Source organism: Oncorhynchus nerka, linkage group LG10 (genome assembly GCF_034236695.1).
Source record: "Oncorhynchus nerka isolate Pitt River linkage group LG10, Oner_Uvic_2.0, whole genome shotgun sequence".
Classification (NCBI taxonomy): Eukaryota; Metazoa; Chordata; class Actinopteri; order Salmoniformes; family Salmonidae; genus Oncorhynchus; species Oncorhynchus nerka.
In genome coordinates, this window is record NC_088405.1 from 60351609 (window position 1) to 60375896 (window position 24288).

The 24288-nt window shown below is 42.2% G+C and overlaps 1 protein-coding gene across 5 annotated transcripts in view; it reads left to right on the top strand.

Annotated features, from left to right (window-relative positions):
• The window catches only part of LOC115135732 (neuronal PAS domain-containing protein 2-like), a 71049-nt gene that overhangs the window by 26929 nt on the left and 19832 nt on the right, over positions 1 to 24288 (top strand). For 3 of the 5 annotated variants that reach the window (XM_029670772.2, XM_029670776.2, XM_029670777.2), the window contains exons 2-7: positions 8418 to 8603; positions 13123 to 13179; positions 13963 to 14117; positions 14607 to 14698; positions 14867 to 14956; positions 18041 to 18161. In XM_029670772.2, coding sequence (XP_029526632.1) covers positions 8548 to 8603; positions 13123 to 13179; positions 13963 to 14117; positions 14607 to 14698; positions 14867 to 14956; positions 18041 to 18161 — 571 coding nt within the window. In that variant the 5' untranslated portion in view covers positions 8418 to 8547. Of the gene's footprint in view, positions 1 to 1967; positions 2050 to 3843; positions 4106 to 8417; positions 8604 to 13122; positions 13180 to 13962; positions 14118 to 14606; positions 14699 to 14866; positions 14957 to 18040; positions 18162 to 24288 lie in introns of those variants that run through there. The other 2 variants (XM_029670773.2, XM_029670774.2) reach the window with 2 other exon arrangements.

A 24288-nucleotide genomic window follows, 5' to 3' on the forward strand; every position in this document is an offset into this window, starting at 1 on the left:
AGGCAATTGAGGTAATATGTACATGTAGGTAGAGGTAAAGTGACCATGCATGGATAATAAACAGAGAGTAGCAGCAGCGTAAAAATGAGGCTGCCAGTTGAGGACTCTAATGATCAATTCACCTTTTAAAATTATGAACTTGGATTAGCTAACACAACGTGCCATTGGAACACAGGCGTGATGGTTGCTGATAATGGGCCTCTGTACGCCTATGTAGATATTCCATAAAAAAATCTGCCATTTCCAGCTACCAATAGTCATTTACAACATTAACAATGTCTACACTGTATTTCTGATCAATTTTATGTTATTTTAATGGACAAACATTTTTGATTTTCTTTCAAAAACAAGGACATTTCTAAGTGACCCCAAACTTTTGAATGGTAGTTTTCAACAGGTGTATTAGAGGCAAAGTCAGGTGCAGGAGAGTAGAGTGATGTAAACAGGCGCACTTTTATTTTAGTTCCAAAAATGAGAGCACTACATAAATCAAATGTGCTCAAAACACAGAACATAACAAAAGTAAAGCGCGTAATAAAACACCACAATAACATGAAACAATTACACACAAAACATGATGGGAAACAGAGGGTTAAATACAAGTAGATTGATTGGGGAAATGAAAACCAGGTGTGTATGGAACAAGACAAGACAAATGGATATATGAAAAATGGAGCGGCGATGGCTAGAAAGCCGGTGACGCCGAACGCCGCCTGAACAAGGAGAGGAGCCGACTTCGGAGGAAGTCGTGACAGTAGTGTAGACAAATAGCTTGGGGGTTGGTGTGTCTCTGACTGAAAGACTGTTGAAGGGAAATCATGTATCAAAAACCTGCCAGAATCTCTGCATCTACTTGCATTTTGTCATTACGAGATGAAGCATTATTACAGTTTTTTTTACAATATTACTACTGCAATTGGCTAAGGTTAATAAAATACAGTGAAATAGAAGAAAACAGGTAATAGGAGAGATTATAGTGTCTACTGCATGGGGGGGTGGGTGGACAGGTTCCCATAATTCCTTGACACAGAGGAAATGGCAATGGTTACAGTATAGATCATCTCGGTTACCCAGAAGTACAATTATCTTGTGAAAGTTTGTCATTTACCCTTTTACTTCTGGGGTTAATTCCATTAACAATTGTGATTAGCTTTGTACAAAGGAAGGAGGCGAAGTCTCATCACTCACAAACAAAACTCTCGGCCAAACTCCTCCCTTCCGCTAATTTCACACATGTTTATCATGGCCAAAAAGCAGATTTTTGTTTTATGATACAGACTATTTTAACTTTGTGGCTGTGGAATCTAGTGGAAACTGTTCATCATCCACACACAGGCTTGAAAATCACCGCACCAGTTTAAGTACCGCCTTCGTCCAATCCTGATTCGGGGCGGCAGGGTAGCCTAGTGGTTAGAGTGTTGGACTAGTAACTAGTAACCGGAAGGTTGCAGGAACTACTGTTGCTCATTTCACATAATTCTACGTGAGCCTTGACAGATTCTCACTGTTTCATTTTTCCACGAGAATCTGTCTACGAGAGATTATAGAATAGAGGCATCCCAGGTTTGTTTCTGAGTGTGCATACTACTTCCATTGAATCTGTGTTTATTTCTGTATCAGTTTGACTATTGCTGCCATTAAAAACCAAGCCTTGTATTATCCAGCTTATACTCTGAGGTATTTCCAAAGGTCTCAAAAGGAAACAGTCACGTTTTGTATCCAGTTCGAGTTCGAAGACAGGTCTTGCAGCTAAAGTCTGTGTGGAAAGAACACATTTCCACCTCTGAGACTTTAGCATCATTCTGGTACAGGAAGCTTATGGCTGTAATTAGTTAAGAAACTGACAAGTTTAAAGTTGAAACGTGTCATGATGTTACATTTCTCAGGTAAACAAAGTAATAAGGTTTTATTGCAGCCAGATAAGTAGTTATGGCTCTTATTGCTTGGGAAGCCTCCTCATTCATATGCTTTCCTGTTCATGAGGAGGTTGTCTAAAGCTGTAGATAGTGGACTAAATGTCACCTGGACTGCAGAAAGAAACGCAAATTTGTAAGTTGTCAATTTAAAATGTCTAGAGTTTTTGTAGGTCTAGGTGATTGGTATGTCTATGGTGGCCTGCTATGGTTCCCAATCAGAGGCAGCTGTTTATCGTTGTCTCTGATTGGGGATCATATTTAGGTAGCCATTTCCCTTTGGTGTTTGTGGGATCTTGTTCTATGTTTAGTTGCCAGTCTGCACTATACATATAGCTTCACGTTTCGTGTGTGCTTGTTTGTTTTGTTTTGCTGATTTTCGGTTTTATTAAAAACATGTGGAACTCTACTTACGCTGCACCTTGGTCCGATCCTTATAACGAACGTGACAAAATCTGTCCCTCATTATTATAATTATTGAAGATTTATCAGAGTAACAGGTGTCTATGTGTGCGATACACAAAAAAAAGAAGCAAAGCGTGTTTTTATTGTGTATGTGTACAGTAGCTTGAGTTTGGTATTCAGAAAGCATTCAGTAAAAAAAAATTGTAAGTAGATGAGATCCAGTTCAAAACACATTTATTGATATATCAATATTACCAGTGTAGTGGAGGTGATCCTGCAAGGCTGCTTGTGCAGGGAAATGTTGTATTTATTTTTTATTTGACCTTTATTTATGGCAAGTCAGTCAAGAACAAATACTTATTTTTATATCATCCAACGGGTATTCATGTGACTTACGAACATTTATTTTGTAACAATACAGAAGAGTATGTAGAATCTGAATCTGTGTGTCGCCATGTGTGTACTGTAAATGTGGGTTTGTGTGTTGTTGTTACAACATATCAGATCTTGTGCTATTTTATTATTTCCCATAACTAGGTTGTGTATATTTTATTACTCTGTCTGCAGGACCTGTCCAATATTCCCTTTTGCTTAACTGTTCCCTGATTGTTCTGCTACTCTGGTAGGTCCTAATTTGATATCACAAATTGGGAAGATGCAGTACTTCTTACAATGAGATGATGAGTAGCATAAACGCTTTTGTTCAGTTGGGTTTAATTATGTTTCATTAAATTATTAGACTCTGAATAGATTTCTCTGAACAGACAGAAATATTCTGTAAATTGTACTAACATTATTTGTAAAGCGTAGCCTTTATAGACATGTGACTTAGAGTTCTAGTGAATGAGATCTTATTGGTAGCATCGGGCAACCACAGTACCAGATCTTTTCTTAGAATAGGCTGACATTTTTTGGAAATGATTTCTGCTTGTATGTTGGCCTACTGTACTGAATATTTTTCATAATTACACTGTTCAGTATTATTTGTTAGGCTCCAGGCCAGGGCATTAGAAAAGACTGGTCAAATGTCATTCATTATGAACTCAGAAGTTTTCAGTATAAAATTAATTTAATTCTAATTTCAATATTTGTCAACCTGCCATGAATTGCCAGCCATACACAGGAGGTTATAGGCTACAGGTGACAATAAGGCCTCGATCATATACATCATTGGCAACATTATTACAATGTAGTAATTGGGAGCAAACTCACTGACAGCAAACCTGGAACATATCCGAGTTTCTACATGTCCTGCTCTACCCTCTGTCAGTTACAATGTTTCAATTCACCTGGAAGAAACTCGGCACTCAAATGAATTACAAACGTTCAAATTCAGAATAATGTGTCCCGGAATGGCGTACAAGTGTATATAGCCTATTATCCAAACTATTTTCTCACTATATACTCTTAGTTGTGTGTTGCACAGCCGGTTGCTAATGATGTCATTAGTTAAGTATTGAGCTACCGACTGACCTACTTTCCCTGTTCACAGCGGCTCAGTCCTGTTTACAAGGGACTGTCAACGAAGGATGTTGAGTGGTAGAGGAAAACAGACCGAGCATAGACCTGAAAATGATTACTCCTGGAATCTATGTTTCCGAATAGGGTTGTTACTCAAATTGTAGTTTGAATAATACTTAGGAAGCGTCTGTATACACTATGATCTGTTTGCGATGTGCTTGTGGTGAGTCAAGCTTAGGATAGTTGGCTCAGTGATTTACACAGTAGGCTGTTGGAAAAGGAGTACCTTCAAAAGTAAAGTATGGATCTAAAGTCCAGTTTTCAAGGTATGTAAGATTGTAATGTCCTTTGCGTTTTGTGTCACTCTAGTCTTGTATTAATTCAAACGTACAGTAAATCAAATCAAATCAATCAAATCAAATCAAATCAGTAGGCTATAGGTTGGCAGTTGCTTCCATTTTGGATGGATATATCTGTTGGCTTCTGCTTTTAAAGCCAAGATGTCAACATACAAATAAACTAGGCTAACTATTATACAATGTTAATTTCTATGCTTTCTATGTCTATTCTCATAGAGCAGTGTTATATGTCCTGTGAGTATTTCACAACGTAGTTAATCATTTTCTTAAAAGGCACAATTCAGCTCACTGGTATAGATTTACAAGCATAGTGTGTCCTTGCAAGGGAATGAGTTGACTTTTTTTGAGATAAATCATTTTAAAACCATGTTTACCTTGATTAGAACATAGTGCTTTGGGGACTTTAGATCTCTTCAATATCCACTGAGTTAGGTAAATCTGCTTTTAGTGTTTTTGCCCCTTAATTGTGGAATAATCTCCAAGGCTCTCGAAAATGTGATGAATTGGTGCCTCTAGGGCAATTCAACAGGCTGATTGAGGACCTATTTTACTGATGAATGTGTTTGTTTTCTATGATTGTGTTTTGCTTTTCATGTATTGATTTGAATATTGATGTGTGTGTTTATGTGTTTATTGATGTGTGTAGTGTGTATTGATGTGGACACAGGGCTCATCTGTGAAAGAGAACTTGGTCTCAGCATTACTACCTGTCAAAATAAAGGTTAAATACAATTATTATAAAAGAATGGGAGTTTCTCCCATTCTTCTCTGCAGATCCTCTCGAGCTTTGTCAGGTTGGATGGGGAGCGTCGCTGCACAGCTATTTTCAGGTCTCTCCAGAGATGTTCAAGCCAGGGCTCTGACTGGGTCACTCAAGGGGACATTCAGAGACTTGTCCCGAAGCCACTCCTGCGTTTTCTTGTCTGTGTGCTTAGGGTCGTTGTCCTGTTGAAAGGTGAACCTTCGACCCTGTCTGAGGTCCTGAGCTCTCTGGAGCAGGTTTTCATCAAAGATCTCTCTGTACTTTGCTCCGTTCATCTTTCCCTTGATTCTGACTTGTCTCACAGTCCCTATCGTTGAAAAACATCCCCATAGCAAGATGCTGCCGCCACCATGCTTCACTGTAGGTATGGTGCCAGGTTTCCTCCAGATGTGACGCTTGGCATTCAGGCCAAATAATTAAATCTTGGTTTCATCAGACCAGAGAATCTTGTTTCTCATGGTCTGAGAGTCCTTTAGGTTTCTCTTGGCAAACTCCAAATAGGCTGTCATGCGCCTTTTACTTGAGGAGTGGCTTCCGTCTGGCCACTCTACCATAAAGGCCTGATTGGTGGAGTGCTACAGAGACGCCTCTAGCACTGAGATGCAGTACCTTCCCACTCTGGAGAAAAGAGGTCTGAATACTTTACGATTGCACTGTAGTTTACATGTTGTCAACAATCTAAGCCGGCCCCATCTGTTTTGCCCTATAGTTGTGCACGCGTCGGTTTTGATGATCAGCTAACCTGTCTATACAAATTAGACCATTTAGTATAATATTTTTTATGAAGAAAAAAAATGTTTTAATGTCACATACACCAGATAGGTGCAGTGAAATGTGTTATTTTACAGGGTCAGCCATAGTAGTACATTGCCCCTGAAGTAAATTAGGGTTAAGTGCATTGCTCAACGGTACATCGACAGAATTTTAACCTTGTTGGCTCGGGTATTCAAAACCAGCGACCTTTCTGTTACTGGCCCAGCGCTCTAACCGTTTGGCTACCTGCTGTCGTGACATTAGGTACAATACTGACATTACATATCACAAACGTCACATCAATTACACCATTGTCAAGTACAATCAAATCACCCCCCTTAAATGATATCATCAGCCTGAAACATGTCATGTCATATGTGTTTATTCTCACATTCTCTTTCCCTTTTTTTCACCGTATGTTTTACTGAAACTTCAGCCTAGATTGAATATCCTTATGCCGTCATTGGCTACCTCTCACCTCAAGCAAACAACCAATTGTTCCTTGACATGATGCAAAGGTGATAATCTCATGGAATTACATCCTTAAATAACACGTAAATAACACGTAAATAAGTCACTTTGGTTATGAAAGAGTTGAGAGCTGTAACCAGCAGCTCCCTCCAAACCATTCTCAGCAGTGATATATATTGACAGGTTTCATAGTTGAACGATTCTAAGATTAAAGATGGATGCTTCAATAAAAATAATTACTTTCTGAATTCCATTGAATGTGTGTGTGTGTGTGTGTGTGTGTGTGTGTGTGTGTGTGTGTGTGAGAATGTGAACCATTGGCAGTGTGAATATGCTATTGCATGGCTTTTCAGTTTGTTTAGTTTTTTTGTGTTGTTTTTTGTTGTTGAATTTTACCCCCTTTTTTCCCCCAATTTCGTGGTATCCAATTGTTAGTAGCTACTATCTTGTTTCATTGCTTCAACTCCCGTATGGGAGACGAAGGTCGAAAGTCATGCATCCACAACCCAACCAAGCCGCACTGCTTCTTAACACAGCGAGCATCCAACCCGGAAGCCAGCCGCACCAATGTGTCGGAGGAAACACCGTGTATCTGGCAACCTTGGTTAGCGCGCACTGCGCTCGGCCTGCCACAGGAGTCGCTGGTGCGCAATGAGACAAGGAAATCCCTACCTGCCAAACCCTCCCTAACCCGGACGACGCTAGGCCAATTGTGCGTCGCCCCACGAACCTCCCGGTCGCGGCTGGTTGCGACAGAGCCTGGACGCGAACCCAGAGTCTCTGGTGGCACAGCACTTAACCACTGCGCCACCCGGGAGGCCCTCAGTTTGTTTTTTAATGAAATTCACCATGCACCATGTACAGTAGACCACCAACATGGGTTGTTCAATGTTTTATGTCCTTGTATATGAAAGTAAAGGAAGTCCTCTTCGATGGACACACACTGGTTGATTCAACTTTGTTTCCATGTCATTTCAATGAAATTTCGTTGAACCAATGTGGAATAGATGCTTAATTGACGTTTGTGCCCAACGGGTCCAGTCTACTCTACTGGACTTGGTCAGTGTTTTTGTCCAATTGAAGGAGAAGTAGCGTAGTTCTCAAAGGGACACCCATCCTATCATCTTCTGATTTTAAAATATATTCTTGTGATTTTGTAGTTCGCTCTCCATCTGTAGCCACTTTCTGTCTTTGTAAAGGGTATACATCAAGTGTTTGAGGTCTAAGTCGTAAGTTTACAACATCTTGTACTGTTGTTTTTGTTATTACATCTGGGTAAAAGATTAAATAAATCAGATTATTTTCAGAATTCAAGGCACACTTAACCAGCATGGATACCACTGCTTACTGCAGCGATATGCCATCCCAGCTTAGTCTCACTATCATTTGTTTTTCAACTGGACAATAACCCAACACACCTCCAGGCTGTGTAAGGGCTATTTGACCAAGAAGGAGAGTGATTGAGTGCTGCATCAGATGACCTGGCCTCCACAATCACCCGACCTCAACCCAATTGAGATGGTTTGGGATGAGTTGAACTGCAGAGTGAAGGAGAAGCAGCCAAGTGCTCAGCATATGTGGGAACTCCTTCAAGACTGTTGGAAAAGCATTCCAGGTGAAGCTGGTTGAGAGAATGCCAAAAGTGTGCAAAGCTGTCAACAAGGCAAAGGGTGGCTACTTTGAAGAATCTAAAATATATTTTGATTTGTTTAACACTGATTTGGTTAGTATATGATTCCATATGTGTTATTTCATAGTTTTGATGTCTTCACTATTATTATAGAATGCAGAAAATATTTAAAATAAAGAAAAAACCCTTGAATGAGTAGCTGTGTCCAAACTTTTTGAAATAAAATAAATAGATTTCCAGCCCACCTGTGGAAAATCATGGCTCATAAATCACAATGAATAATGATGTTTCTTCTGGTAATGTTCACTCACTGAGATTATATTCTCTGAGATATGCTCTGGGTTGATAAATAATAGCCTATTGTATTTTAACAGTAAACATGATAATTCTGTATGCATTGTTTTTCACAAGAATAACTTTAAAACGTACACTTGGTCAGAATAGAATTGGAAATATGATCACTTTCAAGTACCTTTTGGGATGTGCTTAAGTGTGAATAAGAGAATACTGCGGGGCAACACTGTCGCTGTGTGTATTACAGTTATGACACTTGAATGAAACTGCAGATGAATCAAGTTACAGTAATTAAAGGATTATCGGATGTAATAGGCCTAGATTTTTTCCCCCTTTACTCAAGCCCACATTCTTATTGTCCTTCACAGGTTTTGGTGTTTCTGTGGTGGACTCCAGGAGGAGGTGGGCAGCAGCAGCAGGTGATCATTAGCTTTTTCCTGGGGCGCAGATGGGATACATCAGACTTCAGATAGGGCCTGGCTGGGAGAGGGAGTGAGAATGGACAACCTTTCCGACTTTGGGTCCCTATGTCCGTCCAGCAGGAGGGAATGGGAGTAAGTATCTAGGCTACTTTTATTTTTTCTTGTGTTTCCTGTCACTTATAAATACATGTGTTTGTATAGAGAAATATTACTTGGTTACTAACAATATATGAAGAGTTTATTTCCAAAATGCTATATCCACCAATCTTTTACATTTGTGTTTTTTCATCAGTGGTTATTTCTTATGGGTACATTTTTGTGTGTGTGTGTGTGTGTGTGTGTGAGACATATTACTGTTCTCAGATTTGTATTAATAGATTTTAGATGTGTACGAAAATATCATGACACTAGGCGAGACCCAAATGCAGACATGGGAGGCAGATGGTTGGAGTTTAAGATGTTTAATAAATCCAAAGGGAATAGGCAAGAGAATGGTCATGGACAGGCAAAAGGTCAAAATCAGGTCAGAGTCCAGGAGATGGCAGACAAGCTTGTGGTCAAGGCAGGCAGAATGGTCAGGCAGGTGGGTACAGAGTCCAGAACAGGCAAGGGTCAAAACCGGGAGGACTAGAAAAAGGAGAAAAGGCAAAGCAGGAAAACGGGAAAAAACGCTGGTAGGCTTGGACATACAAGACGAACTGGCACAGAGAGACCGGAAACACAGGGATGAATACACTGGGGAAAACAAGCAACACCTGGAGGGGGTGGAGACAATAACGAGGACAGGTGAAACTGATCAGGGTGTGACAGAAAATGTTTCGTTTTTTTGTTGCAAAAAGCTATATATCCATTGTTGTGCTGAAATGCAATGTTTGTATCTTGTATATTTGACTGTGATATGGTGTTGTCTCACTTAGCTATCTCAGAATATGCGCCGAACAGATGGCAAGTGTCTTCACTGACATTTTCAACCTCTCCCTGACCCAGTCTGTAATACCTACATGTTTAAATCAGACTACCATAGTCCCTGTGCCCAAGAATAACCTGTTTAAATTACTGTCACCCCGTAGCACTCACATCTATAATAACAACCTATCCCTCAATGTAGTCAAGACTAAGGAGATGATTGTGGACTACAGGAAAAGGAGGACCGAGCATGCCCCCATTCTCATTCACGGGGCTGTAGTGGAGCAGGTTGAGAGCTTCAAGTTCCTTGGTGTCCACATCACCAACAAACTAGAATGGTCCAAACACAACAAGACAGTTGTGAAGAGAGCACGACAAAACCTATTCCCCTCAGGAGACTGAAAAGATTTGGCATGGGTCATCAGATCCTCAAAATGTTCGACAGCTGCAACATCGCGAGCATCCTGACTGGTTGCATCACTGCCTGGTATGGCAACTGCTCGGCCTCTGACTGCAAGGCACTACAGAGGGTAGTGTGTACGACCCAGTACATCACTGGGTCTAAGCTACCTACCATCGAGGACCTCTACACCAGGCGGTGTCAGAGGAAGGCCCTAAAAATGGTCAAAAACCCCAGCCACCCCAGTCATAGACTGTTCTCTCTGCTACCGCATGGCAAGCAGTACCAGAGCGCCAAGTCTAGGACCAAAAGGCTTCTCAACAGCTTTTACCCTCAAGCCATAAAACTCCTGAACAGTTAATCAAATGGCTACCCAGACTATTTGTATTGTGTCCCGCCAGGGCTTGTAAGTAAGCATTTCACTGTACACCTGTTGTATTCGGCGCACGTGACAAATAAACTTTGAAAGGCACCCTGGATCCACTCCAATTCACATACTGTCCCAACATACTGTCCCAACAGATCCACAGATGACGCAATCTATATTGCACTCCACACTGCTCTTTCCGACCTGGACAAAAGGAACACCTATGTGAGAATGCTGTTCATTGACTACAACGCACTTTTTTGACTCATCACATACGCTGCTGAAAGCTAAGGTAACTGAGCTAAACGACTACCGCCCCGTAGCAATCACTTCCGTCATCATGAAGTGCTTTGAGAGTCAAGGACCATATCACCTCCACCTTACCTGACACCCTAGACCCACTCCAATTTGCTTACCGCCCCAATAGGTCCACAGATGACGCAATCGCAACCACACTGCACTAACCCATCTGAACAAGAGGAATAACTATGTGAGAATGCTGTTCATCGACTACAGCTCAGCATTTAACACCATAGCTCGAGACCCTGGGTCACGACCACTCCCTGTGCAACTGGGTACTGGACTTCCTGACGGGCTGCCCCCAGGTGGTGAGGGTAGGTAACAACATCTCCACCCCGCTGATCCTCAACACTGGGGCCCCACAAGGGTGCATTCTGAGCCCTCTCCTGTACTCCCTGTTCACCCACGACTGCGTGGCCTTGCACGCCTCCAACTCAATCATCAAGTTTGCGGACGACACTACAGTGGTAGGCTTGATTCCCAACAATGACGAGACGGCCTACAGGGAGGAGGTGAGGGCCCTCGGAGTGTGGTGTCAGGAAAATAACCTCACACTCAACATCAACAAAACAAAGGAGATAATCGTGGACTTCAGGAAACAGCAGAGGGAGCACCCCCTATCCACATCGACAGGACAGTAGTGGAGAGGGTAAAAAGTTTAAAGTTCATCGGCGTACACATCACGGACAAACTGAATTGGTCCACCCACACAGACAGAGTGTTGAAGAAGGCGCAGCAGCGTCTCTTCAACTTCAGGAGGCTGAAGAAATTTGGCTTGTCACCAAAAGCACTCACAAACTTTTACAGATGCACAACCGAGAGCATCCTGTCGGGCTGTATCACCGCCTGGTACGGCAACTGCTCTGCCCACAATCGTAAAGCTCTCCAGAGGGTAGTGAGGTCTGCACAACGCATCACCAGGGGCAAACTACCTGCCCTCCAGGACACCTACACCACCCGATGTCACAGGAAGACCATAAAGATCATCAAGGACAACAACCACCCGAGCCACTGCCTGTTCACGCCGCTATCATCCAGAAGGCGAAATCAGTACAGGTGCATCAAAGCAGGGACTGAGAGACTGAAAAACAGCTTCTATCTCAAGGCCATCAGACTGTTATACAGCCATTGAGTGGCTGCTGCCATACATGTAAAAAATGTATCACTAGCCACTTTAAACAATACCACTTAATATAATGCTTACATACCCTACATTACTTATCTCATATGTATATACTGTACTCGATACCATCTACTGCATCTTGCCTATGCCGATCTGTACCATCACTCATTCATATATCTTTATGTACATATTCTTCATCCCTTTATACTTGTGAGTATAAAGTAGCTGTTGTGAAATTGTTAGGTTAGATTACTTGTTGGTTTTTACTGCATTGTCGGAACTAGAAGCACAAGCATTTCGCTACACTCGCATTAACATCTGCTAACCATGTGTATGTGACAAATAACATTTGATTTGTTACTTTATTCCTAGTTACATGTACATATCTACCTCAATTACTTCATACCTCTGCACATCGTTTCGGTACTGGTACCCCGTGTATTGAGCAAAGTTATCATTACTCATTGCGTATCTATTATTACTTTTATTATTTCTCTATTATTGTTCTTTGCATTGTTGGGAAGGTTCTGTAAGTAAACATTTCACTGTAAGTCCACACCTGTTGTTTACGAAGCGTGTGACAAATACAAATGTACTTGATTTGAGATAAATGCACGTCGCTCTGGATAAGAACATCTGCTAAATGACTAAAATGTCAAATGTAAAGATCTCATATTACTGTATTGAGAAAAAATATTTAAATTGTTTTTCAATTTAAAATGTAGTTATTTGTTACATTTGTCTGTGTAAAACCTAGCAGTACTAATTATTTATCTGAGATTGAGGCCGATTTTATATAGCATTTTGAAAAGAAAACATGATTATTTGTCTCTCTGAAATGAAACCATCAAAGTGATAGATTTGAAACTGTCACTTGTGCTTCCTCTCCGGCCTCTGTCACCAGGCTGCTCGTTACGGCGCACACCTGTCACCAGCGTTAGGCACATAATGACAATCACCTGGACTCCCATCACCTCCTTGATTACCTGCCCTTTATATGTCCCTCCCTTTGGTTCCTTCCCCAGTCGTCATTGTTCCTGTTCTATGTCGGTGCGCTGTCCGTGTTCCTTGTTTTGTTCCTTTATTTATGACATGTATTCACTCTCTGAACGTGCTTCCTGGCGTTCAGCATACATCGTTACATAAACAAATACATGCCTGCCATTGAACAACCCTATGCCATGATTAGATAGTGAAAAACACACCAGTCTCTTCCATCATTTCTTTAAGCAATAAAAGCTCATTTACCAACATTTCTGAAAATGGATATATAGCGTTTTGGAATGAAACTCTTCATATACTTGGTTGACTACTGTACTATGTGAACCCAAACACCCTAGAAAACATCTTGGCACAAGTCAGTTTCTTTAGGACCATAGGAGGGATCCTGTTTATGCATAAGATATAGATTAAGTCATTATTAAGAATGGTTTCCACTCCAAGGGTGTCTATCTATGTCTATTCATAATGTTGTAGAGGAGAAGGGGCATAATAATCTTATTGGTGAATATTCAGAGAAACGGCATTCCAACTCGTCTCTCCCTTTTCCCTCTAGCACCAGCAGCTGTGTGGATGATTTGATGGACGAAGATGATAAAGACAGGGCAAAAAGGTATTCCACGTGTGTGTGTGTGTGTTCACGTGTGTGTCTCTGAGCAAGAGACTTTTGAGTGTGAGGACGCAAGATGAGGCAGACAGAGACAAGTGGCCCTACTTTGACATTACATCTGTGAAGGTGTCTGCTTTGCAGATGTCAAGACTCTTCACATTTTCATCTCTCAAAATCACTTTTCAGCGCTAAGACAAATGTTTCTGTTGGTTTCTGTGACTAGACAGCTTTAAAAAATGTCATAGGAATGTGTTGAGGAGAGGGCCCCCTCCATCTATCCAACAGGGTCAAGACATTTTTGCTTTCCAGTAATGATGCACACAAGTCTAGCTGAAAATAGACTTTCAAATCATTAGTCAGGGGGTGCAGATGTATTTGAGTCTGGGGAGAATGGCAGCAAAAACCTCAAGTAAGAGAAAATGTCTGAACGTTTGTGTTAATGGTAGATTTTGTGTTTGCGATGCTATTGATGTCATAGTTTTTTCCATCACAGGTCCATATCAGATGAATCTTCATAAATGTTTGCTTGTGCTATCAGAAGGGATTTCCATCCTGCAAGCTGTTTTATTGTGGCAGAGCAATGAGTGAATTGCAATGGTGGTTATTGATAAGCAGCTGTCACTCAGGAGTGTGTGTTTCATAAATACGAAGCTGTAGTTAGAATCGTTGAGCTCGCAATTTCCACTTCAAATGCACTTCTTTATAAAGCATATAGATGGTCAAAGTTCCCGAAGTGTATATGGTCAGAAATGTAATCCTGTCCATTTATAATCTGTTCTATTCAAGGGCATCTCGGAACAAATCAGAAAAGAAAAGAAGAGACCAATTCAATGTGCTCATCAAGGAGCTATGCACCATGCTGCAGGGCCAAGGCCATCCACGCAAGATGGACAAGTCTACCATACTGCAGAGAACTATCGACTTCCTGCAGAAACAGAAAGGTAGGAATGTGTAACGTAGTCGGCTGGGTCAGTCATCACATTGGCGTTGGCCTCCTGCTGACCTGTCGTGTGTGTGCGTGTGGCACGTGCGTCCTGCCCTACATGCAGAACATCACTGCTCACAAAAAGGGTGTGAAGAGAAGGAACTATGAGGGTGGAGGACATTAGCTGTCTAGTACTTGTTGGACAGGACAGAGAGAAAAGAGAGGACTACTCCACTTTCCTTACAAGCTTGGCTCAGACCGACATAACCTCAACTCAGTCTTCTGTCAGAATCAAGGTCACAGATGTCAGTGTTTCTGAGATAAACATTTCTGATCTGGGATATTTCTTAACCTCTTTTCCTTTTCTGCTATGTGTCTCCGGTATTCATCAGGATCCTTCCACTACTAACCTATTTGGCAGCGATGGTGCCTGGATGTGGATGTGTAGTGCTAACAGATATATCTAACCCCTCTTCCTGGCCTTCCTCTGCCTCCTCTGTTTCAGAAATCACAGCACAGACAGAGTCATGTGAGATCCGGCAGGACTGGAAGCCTTCGTTCCTCAGTAATGAGGAGTTCACCCAGTTGATGCTGGAGGTAAAAATCAGCTCAGCTCCACGTTTACCTCCTCTGATATGAAATAACATCCTGATGAACCTCTGTAGGCCAGCACCAACAGTACCCATGATGTACCTCTGAAAGAAATATAACACACAATAATTATAGTAGCCGGCATAATAATAATGACTTTGTTTCCTTCCATAGGCTTTAGACGGTTTCCTCATAGCACTAACTACAGATGGAAACATTATATATGTGTCCGACAGTGTGTCTTCACTCATTGGCCATTTACCGGTAAGTGAGAGCCACGCTGATCTAGCTCGGAATTACCTGTTTGATTATTTTTAACTCAATATTAATGTATATACAGTACCATTCAAAAGTTTGGACACACCTACTCATTCCAGGGTTTTTCTTGAATTTTGATGAAGACATCAAAACTATGAAATAACACATATGGAATCATGTAATATGGAATCATGTTTGCCTTGTTTGCACACTCTTTGCATTCTCTCAACCAGCTTCATGAGGTAGTCACCTGGAATGCATTTCAATTCAAATGTGTTGTCATGGTGGATTTCCTCCTCTTCCTCTGAAGAGGTGAAACAAGGATCGGACCAATATGTGGCGTGGTAAGTGTCCATGGTTTTAATAGGAAAACTCAAACATGAACACAACTACAAAACAAGAAACGTGAAAACCCGAAACAGTCCCGTGTGGCACAAACACTGACACAGGAAACAATCACCCACAAAATACCCAAAGAACATGGCTGCCTAAATATGCTCCCAATCAGAGACAACTATAAACACCTGTCTCTGATTGAGAACCAATCTAGGCAACCATAGACTTATATGAACACAAACCCATAAATCTACAAAAAACCCTAGACAGTGCAAACACCCTAGATGAGACAAAAACCATACATCACCCATATCAGACCCTGGCCTAACCAAAATAATAAAGAAAACAAAGATAACTAAGGCCAGGGCGTGACATGTGTACCTTGTTAATTTTTTGAATTTCTTTCCTTAATGCGTTTGAGCCAATCAGTTGAATTCAAGGCACACTTAACCTCTCTAGGGTACGTGGGGGTGCGTATACAGAAGATTTGGTAAAAGACCAAGTCCATATTATGGCAAGAACAGCTCAAATAAGCAAAGAGAAACAACAGTCCATCATTACTTTAAGACGTGAAGGTCAGTCAATCCGGAACATTTCATGAACTTTGTTGCATTCGCAAAAACCATCAAGTGCTATGATGAAACTGGCTCTCATGAGGACCGCCACAGGACAGGAAGACCCAGAGTTACCTCTGCTGCAGAGGATAAGTTCATTAAAGTTACCAGCCTCAGATTGCAGCCCAAATAAATGCTTCACAGTTCAAGTAACAGACACATCTCAACAACTGTTCAGAGGAGACTGCGTGAATCAGGCCTTCATGGTTGAACTGCTTGGGCCAAGAAAATTGAGCAATGGACATTAGACCGGTGTAAATCTGTCCTTTGGTATGATGAGTCCAAATATGAGATTTTTGGTTCCAACCGCCATGTCTTTGTGAGACGCAGAGTAGGTGAACGGATGATGTCCGCATATGTTGTTCCCACCATGTAGCATGGAGGAGGAAGTGTGATGGTGTGGGGGTGCTTTGCTGGTGACACTGTCAGTGATTTATTTAGAATTCAAGGCACACTTAACCTCTCTAGGGTACGTGGGACGCTAGCGTCCCATCTGGCCAACATCCAGTGAGGTTGCAGAGCGCCAAATTCAATTACAGAAATGCTCATTATAAAAATTCAGAAAACAAAACATATTTTACATAGGTTTAAAGATTAAGTTCTTGTTAAACCAACCACAGTGTCATATTTATAAAATGCTTTTGGGTGAAAGCATACCTAGCCCAGAACATACCTAGCCGACAAATTATTACAAACAGTAACCAGCCAAGCAAAAGCGTTACAAAACTCAGAAATAGAGATAAAATTAATCCCTTACCTTTGATGATCTTCATATGGTGGCAATCAGAAGACATTCATTTATTCAATAAATGTTCCTTTTGTTCGATGAAGTCTCTTTATATCCAAAAAAACTCCATTTTGTTAGCACACGTTTTCTTCAGTAATCCACCGGCTCAAACTCAAAACAATCAGACAAAAAAATCAAAATTGTATCTGTAAAGTTCATAGAAACAAATGAAGTTTATACTCAATCCTCAGGTTGTTTTTTTTAGCCTAAATTATCTATAATATTTCAACCGGACAATAACATTGTCAATATAAAAGGTAAACAAGAAATGCACATGCGCCTGAAAAAGCTCTGCGACACGTTAGAGTCCACTCGTTCAGACTGGTCTTACTCCCTCATTTATAAGATTACAAGCCTGAAACGATTTCTAAAGACTGTTGACATCTAGTGGAAGGCATAGAAACTGAAAATGGAGTCCTATAAGTCAATGGATACTGTAATGGCATTGAATAGAAAACTACAAAACCCCAAAAAACTACTTCCCGAATGGATCTTTCTCAGGTTTTCGCCTGCTAAATTAGTTATGTTATACTCACAGATACTATTTTAACAGTTTTTGAAACTTTAGAGTGTTTTCTATCCAAATCCAAATGCATATCATATCTTCTGAGCCCGAGTAGCAGGCCGTTGAATTTGGGCATGCTTTTCATCCAAAATTCCAAATGCTGCCCCCTACCCTAGAGAGGTTAACCAGCATGGCTACCACAGCATTCTGCAGCTATACGCCATCCCATCTGGTTTGCGAATTAGTCTCAATATCATTTGTTTTTCAACTGGACAATGACCCAACACACCTCCAGGCTGTGTAAGGGCTATTTGACCAAGAAGGAGAGTGATGGAGTGCTGGCCTCCACAATTACTCGACCTCAACCCAATTGAGATGGTTTGGGATGAGTTGGGCTGCAGAGTGAAGGAGAAGCAGCTAACAAGTGCTCAGCATATGTGGGAACTTTTTCAAGACTGTTGGAAAAGCATTCTAGGTGAAGCTGGTTGTGATAATGCCAAGAGTGTGCAAAGCTGTCATCAAGGCAAAGGGTGGCTACTTTGAAGAATCTTTTTTGGTTAATACATAATTACATATGTGCTATTTCATAGTTTGATGTCTTCACTATTATTCTACAATGTAAAAATGAAGAAAAACCCTGTAATGAGTAGGTTTGTCCAAACTTTTGACTGGTACTGTACTTATGCTCTCAATACACTCATTCAAATCAATGTATGCTTTATTACAATTTGGAGACTGACACTACAGTATGATATGTAATGCCATAACTTATAATATGACTATGATATATGACATGTTCATGGACAATCATGGACCATAGAAACTGACCTTTTATCCTTTTGTATCAGTCAGATATGGTGGACCAAAATATCTTGAACTTCCTCCATGAGCGTGAGCATGGGGAGGTCTATAAGCTGCTATCATCCCACATGCTGATGACTGACCCCATCTCTGCTGACATCCTGGACAGTGAGTATTTATTCCTCCTTTTCACTCTCTCAGTACCACCCTTCTCAGTCCATCAGTACTGGGTCCATCTCCCGCCCTGGCACCACCAGGAATGCTCAGTTTAGGAGATGGCTGTGTATTTTACAATAGTGTTGTTTGATGAGAAGTTTACAATGTTCAACTCAAATCAAATCAAATTTATTTATATAGCCCTTCGTACATCAGCTGATATCTCAAAGTGCTGTACAGAAACCCAGCCTAAAACCCCAAACAGCAAGCAATGCAGGTGTAGAAGCACGGTGGCTAGGAAAAACTCCCTAGAAAGGCCAAAACCTAGGAAGAAACCTAGAGAGGAACCAGGCTATGTGGGGTGGCCAGTCCTCTTCTGGCTGTGCCGGGTGGAGATTATAACAGAACATGGCCAAGATGTTCAAATGTTCATAAATGACCAGCATGGTCGAATAATAATAAGGCAGAACAGTTGAAACTGGAGCAGCAGCACAGTCAGGTGGAAGTTGAAACTGGAACAGCAGCATGGCCAGGTGGACTGGGGACAGCAAGGAGTCATCATGTCAGGTGGTCCTGGGGCATGGTCCTAGGGCTCAGGTCCTCCGAGAGAGAGAAAGAAAGAGAGAAGGAGAGAATTAGAGAACGCACACTTAGATTCACACAGGACACCGAATAGGACAGGAGAAGTACTCAGATATAACAAACTGACCCCAGCCCCGACACATAAACTACTGCAGCATAAATACTGGAGGCTGAGACAGGAGGGGTCAGGAGACACTGTGGCCCCATCTGAGGACACCCCCGGACAGGGCCAAACAGGAAGGATATAACCCCACCCACTTTGCCAAAGCACAGCCCCCACACCACTGGAGGGATATCTTCAACCACCAACTTACCATCCTGAGACAAGGCTGAGTATAGCCCACAAAGATCTCCGCCACGGCACAACCCAAGGGGGGGGCGCCAACCCAGACAGGATGGCCACAACAGTGAATCAACCCACTCAGGTGACGCACCCCCTCCAGGGACGGCATGAGAGAGCCCCAGTAAGCCAGTGACTCAGCCCCTGTAATAGGGTTAGAGGCAGAGAATCCCAGTGGAAGAGGGGAACCGGCCAGGCAGAGACAGCAAGGGCGGTTCGTTGCTCCAGAGCCTTTCCGTTCACCTTCCCACTCCTGGGCCAGACTACACTCAATCATATGACCCACTGAAGAGATGAGTCTTCAGTAAAGACTTAAAGGTTGAGACCGAGTTTGCGTCTCTGACATGGGTAGGCAGACCGTTCCATAAAAATGGAGCTCTATAGGAGAAAGCCCTGCCTCCAGCTGTTTGCTTAGAAATTCTAGGGACAATTAGGAGGCCTGCGTCTTGTGACCGTAGCGTACGTGTAGGTATGTACGGCAGGACCAAATCAGAGAGATAGGTAGGAGCAAGCCCATGTAATGCTTTGTAGGTTAGCAGTAAAACCTTGAAATCAGCCCTTGCTTTGAAAGGAAGCCAGTGTAGAGAGGCTAGCACTGGAGTAATATGATCAATTTTTTTGGTTCTAGTCAGGATTCTAGCAGCCGTATTTAGCACTAACTGAAGTTTATTTAGTGCTTTATCCGGGTAGCTGGAAAATAGAGCATTGCAGTAGTCTAACCTAGAAGTGACAAAAGCATGGATTAATTTTTCTGCATCATTTTTGGACAGAAAGTTTCTGATTTTTGCAATGTTACGTAGATGGAAAAAAGCTGTCCCGAAATGGTCTTGATATGTTCTTCAAAAGAGAGATCAGGGTCCAGAGTAACGCCGAGGTCCTTCACAGTTTTATTTGAGACAACTGTACAACCATTAAGATTAATTGTCAGATTCAACAGAAGATCTCTTTGTTTCTTGGGATGTTCTTGCCTGTCTCAGAGTGTCTTGGACTGGTGGTGATGAGAAGTCATCTGTGATGTCTAATCAGAGAGCCCATCACCATATTAATTAGCTTTTACATAAATAGTATGGGCAAATTCTTTAATTTTTTTACCCTGTTTTCTCCCCAATTTCGTGGTATCCAATTGTTTTAGTAGCTACTATCTTGTCTCATCGCTACAACTCCCGTACGGGCTCGGGAGAGACTAAGGTTGAAAGTCATGCGTCCTCCGATACACAACCCAACCAAGCAGCACTGCTTATTAACACAGCGTGCATCCAACCCGGAAGCCAGCCGCACCAATGTGTCGGAGGAAACACTGTGCACCTGGCAACCGTGGTTAGTGTGCACTGTGCCCGGCCCGCCACAGGAGTCGCTGGTGCGCGATGAGACAAGGATATCCCTACCGGCCAACCCCTCCCTAACCCGGACAACGCTATGCCAATTGTGCATCGCCCCACGGACCTCCCGGTTGCGGCCGGTTACGACAGAGCCTGGGCACGAACCCAGAGTCTCTGGTGGCACAGTTGGCGCTGCAGTACAGCGCCCTTAACCACTGCGCCACCCGGGAGTCCTGGGTGACATTTAACAAACAATTAAAACATAATTATGTTGTTGTTCATCCACAGGTCTTAACTAGGGTAGCTGAATAAACATTTGTTCTATTTTGTTTTTCTTATTGGCACTATGTTACAGAACAATTATTAAAGTTGGATATCACTTATTTCATGGATGATATCCCCATGTCGTGAATTATACATCAAAGCATGCAGTGGCCGAGCAGTCACACACCAAAACCTCCAAAACAAGCAGCGATTTTATTCCAGCAATGGGGGAAATTCTGTTTGACACGGTGTTAAATCTCTCCTGTAGGCATCCATCCAGTTCTATTGTATTTACATGACTATTGCCACTGTGCTTTAGGAGTTCATACTGTACTGTTCTGTTCTTCTGCCGATCATTCAGCGCGCGTGTTTTAGGGACCACCTGCTATAGACGTCTGACTGCCAATATTTTCACGTGATTCTACATGTAAAATCGGTGCGCACTTGGTATAGCAAATTACGGCCAGCACTCTGTTCAGATGTGCTAAGTACGCTCGGCTATAAAACTATATTGGTGTGATGGAGCCCTAAAAAATAGAGCAGGTTGCCGTTTATTGGATTGCTGGACAGTTTGGTCCTATGATGAGTCCTTTAGCTAAAAATAGTAGTTTGCCTAGCAGCGTGGATAGGAGTTTTAATCACTGTTATGGTAGCGTCAGTAATCCACAGCAGTGCTGCCTGTATCTAGGGCTCTAGAGACTGACCTCAATCCCACGCTACAATTGTGCTCTTCTGAGAAAGAGACCGGTGTGGAATCGTCTAGGTCTATGTTTAGAACTACAGGAATACATAGCATAACTGTATTCCTGTACGATACTGTGTCTGGAATAATCATCATCTCCTCCTAGCCTCATTCACAATAGGCAATTCCTGTATTTGTCTTTCATCTCCTTTCTTTCATGTAAAACAACACTGCTTCAGGCCTACCGAGTGGCGCAGTGGTCTAAGGCACTGCATCGCAGTGCTAGCTGTGCCACTAGAGATTCTGGGTTAGAGTCCAGGCTCTGTCGCAGCTGGCTGCGACCAGGAAACCCGTGGGGCGGTGCCCAATTGGCTCAGCATCATCCAGGTTAGGGAGGGTTTGGCCGGCAGGGATGTCTGAGTTTCATCGTGCACTAGCGACTCCTGTGGCGGGCAGGGCACAGTGCACGCTGACAGGTCGCCTGGTGTATGGTGTTTTAATTATTATTATTTTATTTTTGGGGGGGGGGGGGGGGGATCAGCTTCAATATTGTGGATGGATTGTTGCTTCCATCAATGTAATTGTCTGCGTCAATTCCAATCCCCCATATATTTTGGGGGTAAATATACATACATACATACATACATACATACATACATACATACATACATACCCATATATATATCATATATACAGTGGGGAGAACAAGTATTTGATACACTGCCGATCAGTCAGGAAGTTAAAGCTTGGTTGCAAATGGGTCTTCCAAATGGACAATCACCCCAAGCATACTTCCAAAGTTGTGGCAAAATGGCTTAAGGACAACAAAGTCAAGGCCATCACAAAGCTCTGACCTCAATCCCATAGAAAATTTGTGGGCAGAACTGAAAAAGTGTGTGCGAGCAAGGAGGTCTACAAACCTGACTCAGTTACACCAGCTCTGTCAGGAGGAATGGGCCAAAATTCACCCAACTAATTGTGGGAATTTTGTGGAAGGCTACCCGAAACGTTTGATCTAAGTTAAATAATTTCAAAGGCAATGCTACCAAATACTAATTGAGTGTATGTAAACGTCTGACCCACTGGGAATGGGAATGTGATGAAAGAAATTAAAGCTGAAATAAATCACTCTCTTCTATTATTCTGACATTTCACATTCTTAAAATAAAGTAGTGATCCTAACTGACTTAAGACAGGACATTTTTTACTAGAATTGTCAGGAATTGTCTAAGATGTATGTAAACTTCCGACTTCAACTGTATATATATTTTTTTTAAATATAAATATACATTTTTTTATCCTTATTTTCCATAATTAGCTAGTAATATTTGTAGTAATGTAGGCAATTTATGCAAAGGATTTTTACCCCTCACCAGTCTCGCCATTACCAAAATTACATTGGCAAGCAAACAATTATTATATTAGCAAACAATTATTGTAAATCATCCTATATTGTCCCAAACATCTTTTACTCCCTCGCAACAGTTGTGGGACACCCACCCACACACTCATACACACTCACCCACACTCAACCCCTTTCCCCACAACAACCATAGACTCAGATTCTCAACAGTTGCACCCTCCCAGAGCCCAACTCAAGAAAGGTCTTGATTTACGAGTGCGTATACAGTTGCAGCTGTATGAGAAGGCCTGCAAAGCTGCTCAAAAAATAAAAAGGGGCAGAAATGTGGAGATTTGATTAACCATTGTCACATCCTAGATGATGGAGGTCAGATATACCCCCTTCCCCTGAAACACCCACAACATGGTCCCCCGTATTGACCATATTCCCAAGCATCTCTGTGCCTTCAGACCTTTGATTTTGTACCACCAGGGCCACAATAATATGCCCCCTCTCTGAATGTCAGAGTGTGACCCCCTCCTCATGGGTTACTGCAGCTAGTGATGCCAGCACTGCCACTGCCTGGGTGGGGGCACCCCAACGGAATCCCCACCGGCTAGGTACAAGGTCGTCAAGGTTCTCATTAGCAGCTTTGAGAATTTCCTTGTATATTATGCTCTCCCTACAGGGGGCTTTGGCTTTGCAGGACCAACCCTGTCAGGCAGGCTCAGAATCTTGAGGGGGCGGTGCTGCTCTAGAAGGTCTCTGACCGCATTTTGGCTGCATACAGGCTGCTTACAGCAGGCCCATAAAACAGATAGGGACTTCTCCTTAGTATCTGGGTCATTCAGGTGGGTGTCTATGGTATAGGGTTGTACAGTGTTTCCTCTGACACATTGGTGCGGCTGGCTTCCGGGTTAAGTGGGCATTGTGTCAAGAAGCAGTGCGACTTGGTTGGGTTGTGTTTCGATGGACGCACGGCTCTCGACCTTCACCTCTCCCGAGTCCGTACGGGAGTTGCAGTGATGAGACAAGACTGTAACTACCAATTGGATACAATTATATATATATATATAAACAAAAAACAACACTGCTTCTCATGTTTAGCACACGGAATGCTTAGGAAGTCTGCAAATTTCTTTTGATTAATGTGCTGCTATCATTCTGTTGACAATTGCTATGGTAATGTGTGTTGCTCTGAGTTGAGGGATCATCACTAATACATACATTATGTCGGCTACTTCTAACTACTCTTGGATAAGTGAACTCCGTTACTTGAGTTGGAGCTTACAGTTCCACAGAGGAAGCATTTTACTTCTCTTTGAATCCACGTATATATGTAACAATGGAGGGATGATATCAGTCTTGGTTTGATAGGGAATGTTTTTTTCTGCACTTTAAATCCCAAATGTATCATTCTACACAGATCTCTCTTTCTCTCTCTGTTAGAATGGCACAGGGCCATGCTTTATTTCCAGTCTAACAGCAACACATTGGGTTTGGAGGCTTAATAAAAATGGTATACAGTGAGTCTCCTCAGTGTGTTCAGTACATCTGAGCTCGTGCTTTGACAAGTCAGTGGAGGCATTCTCTTGACCCAAGGTAACCCA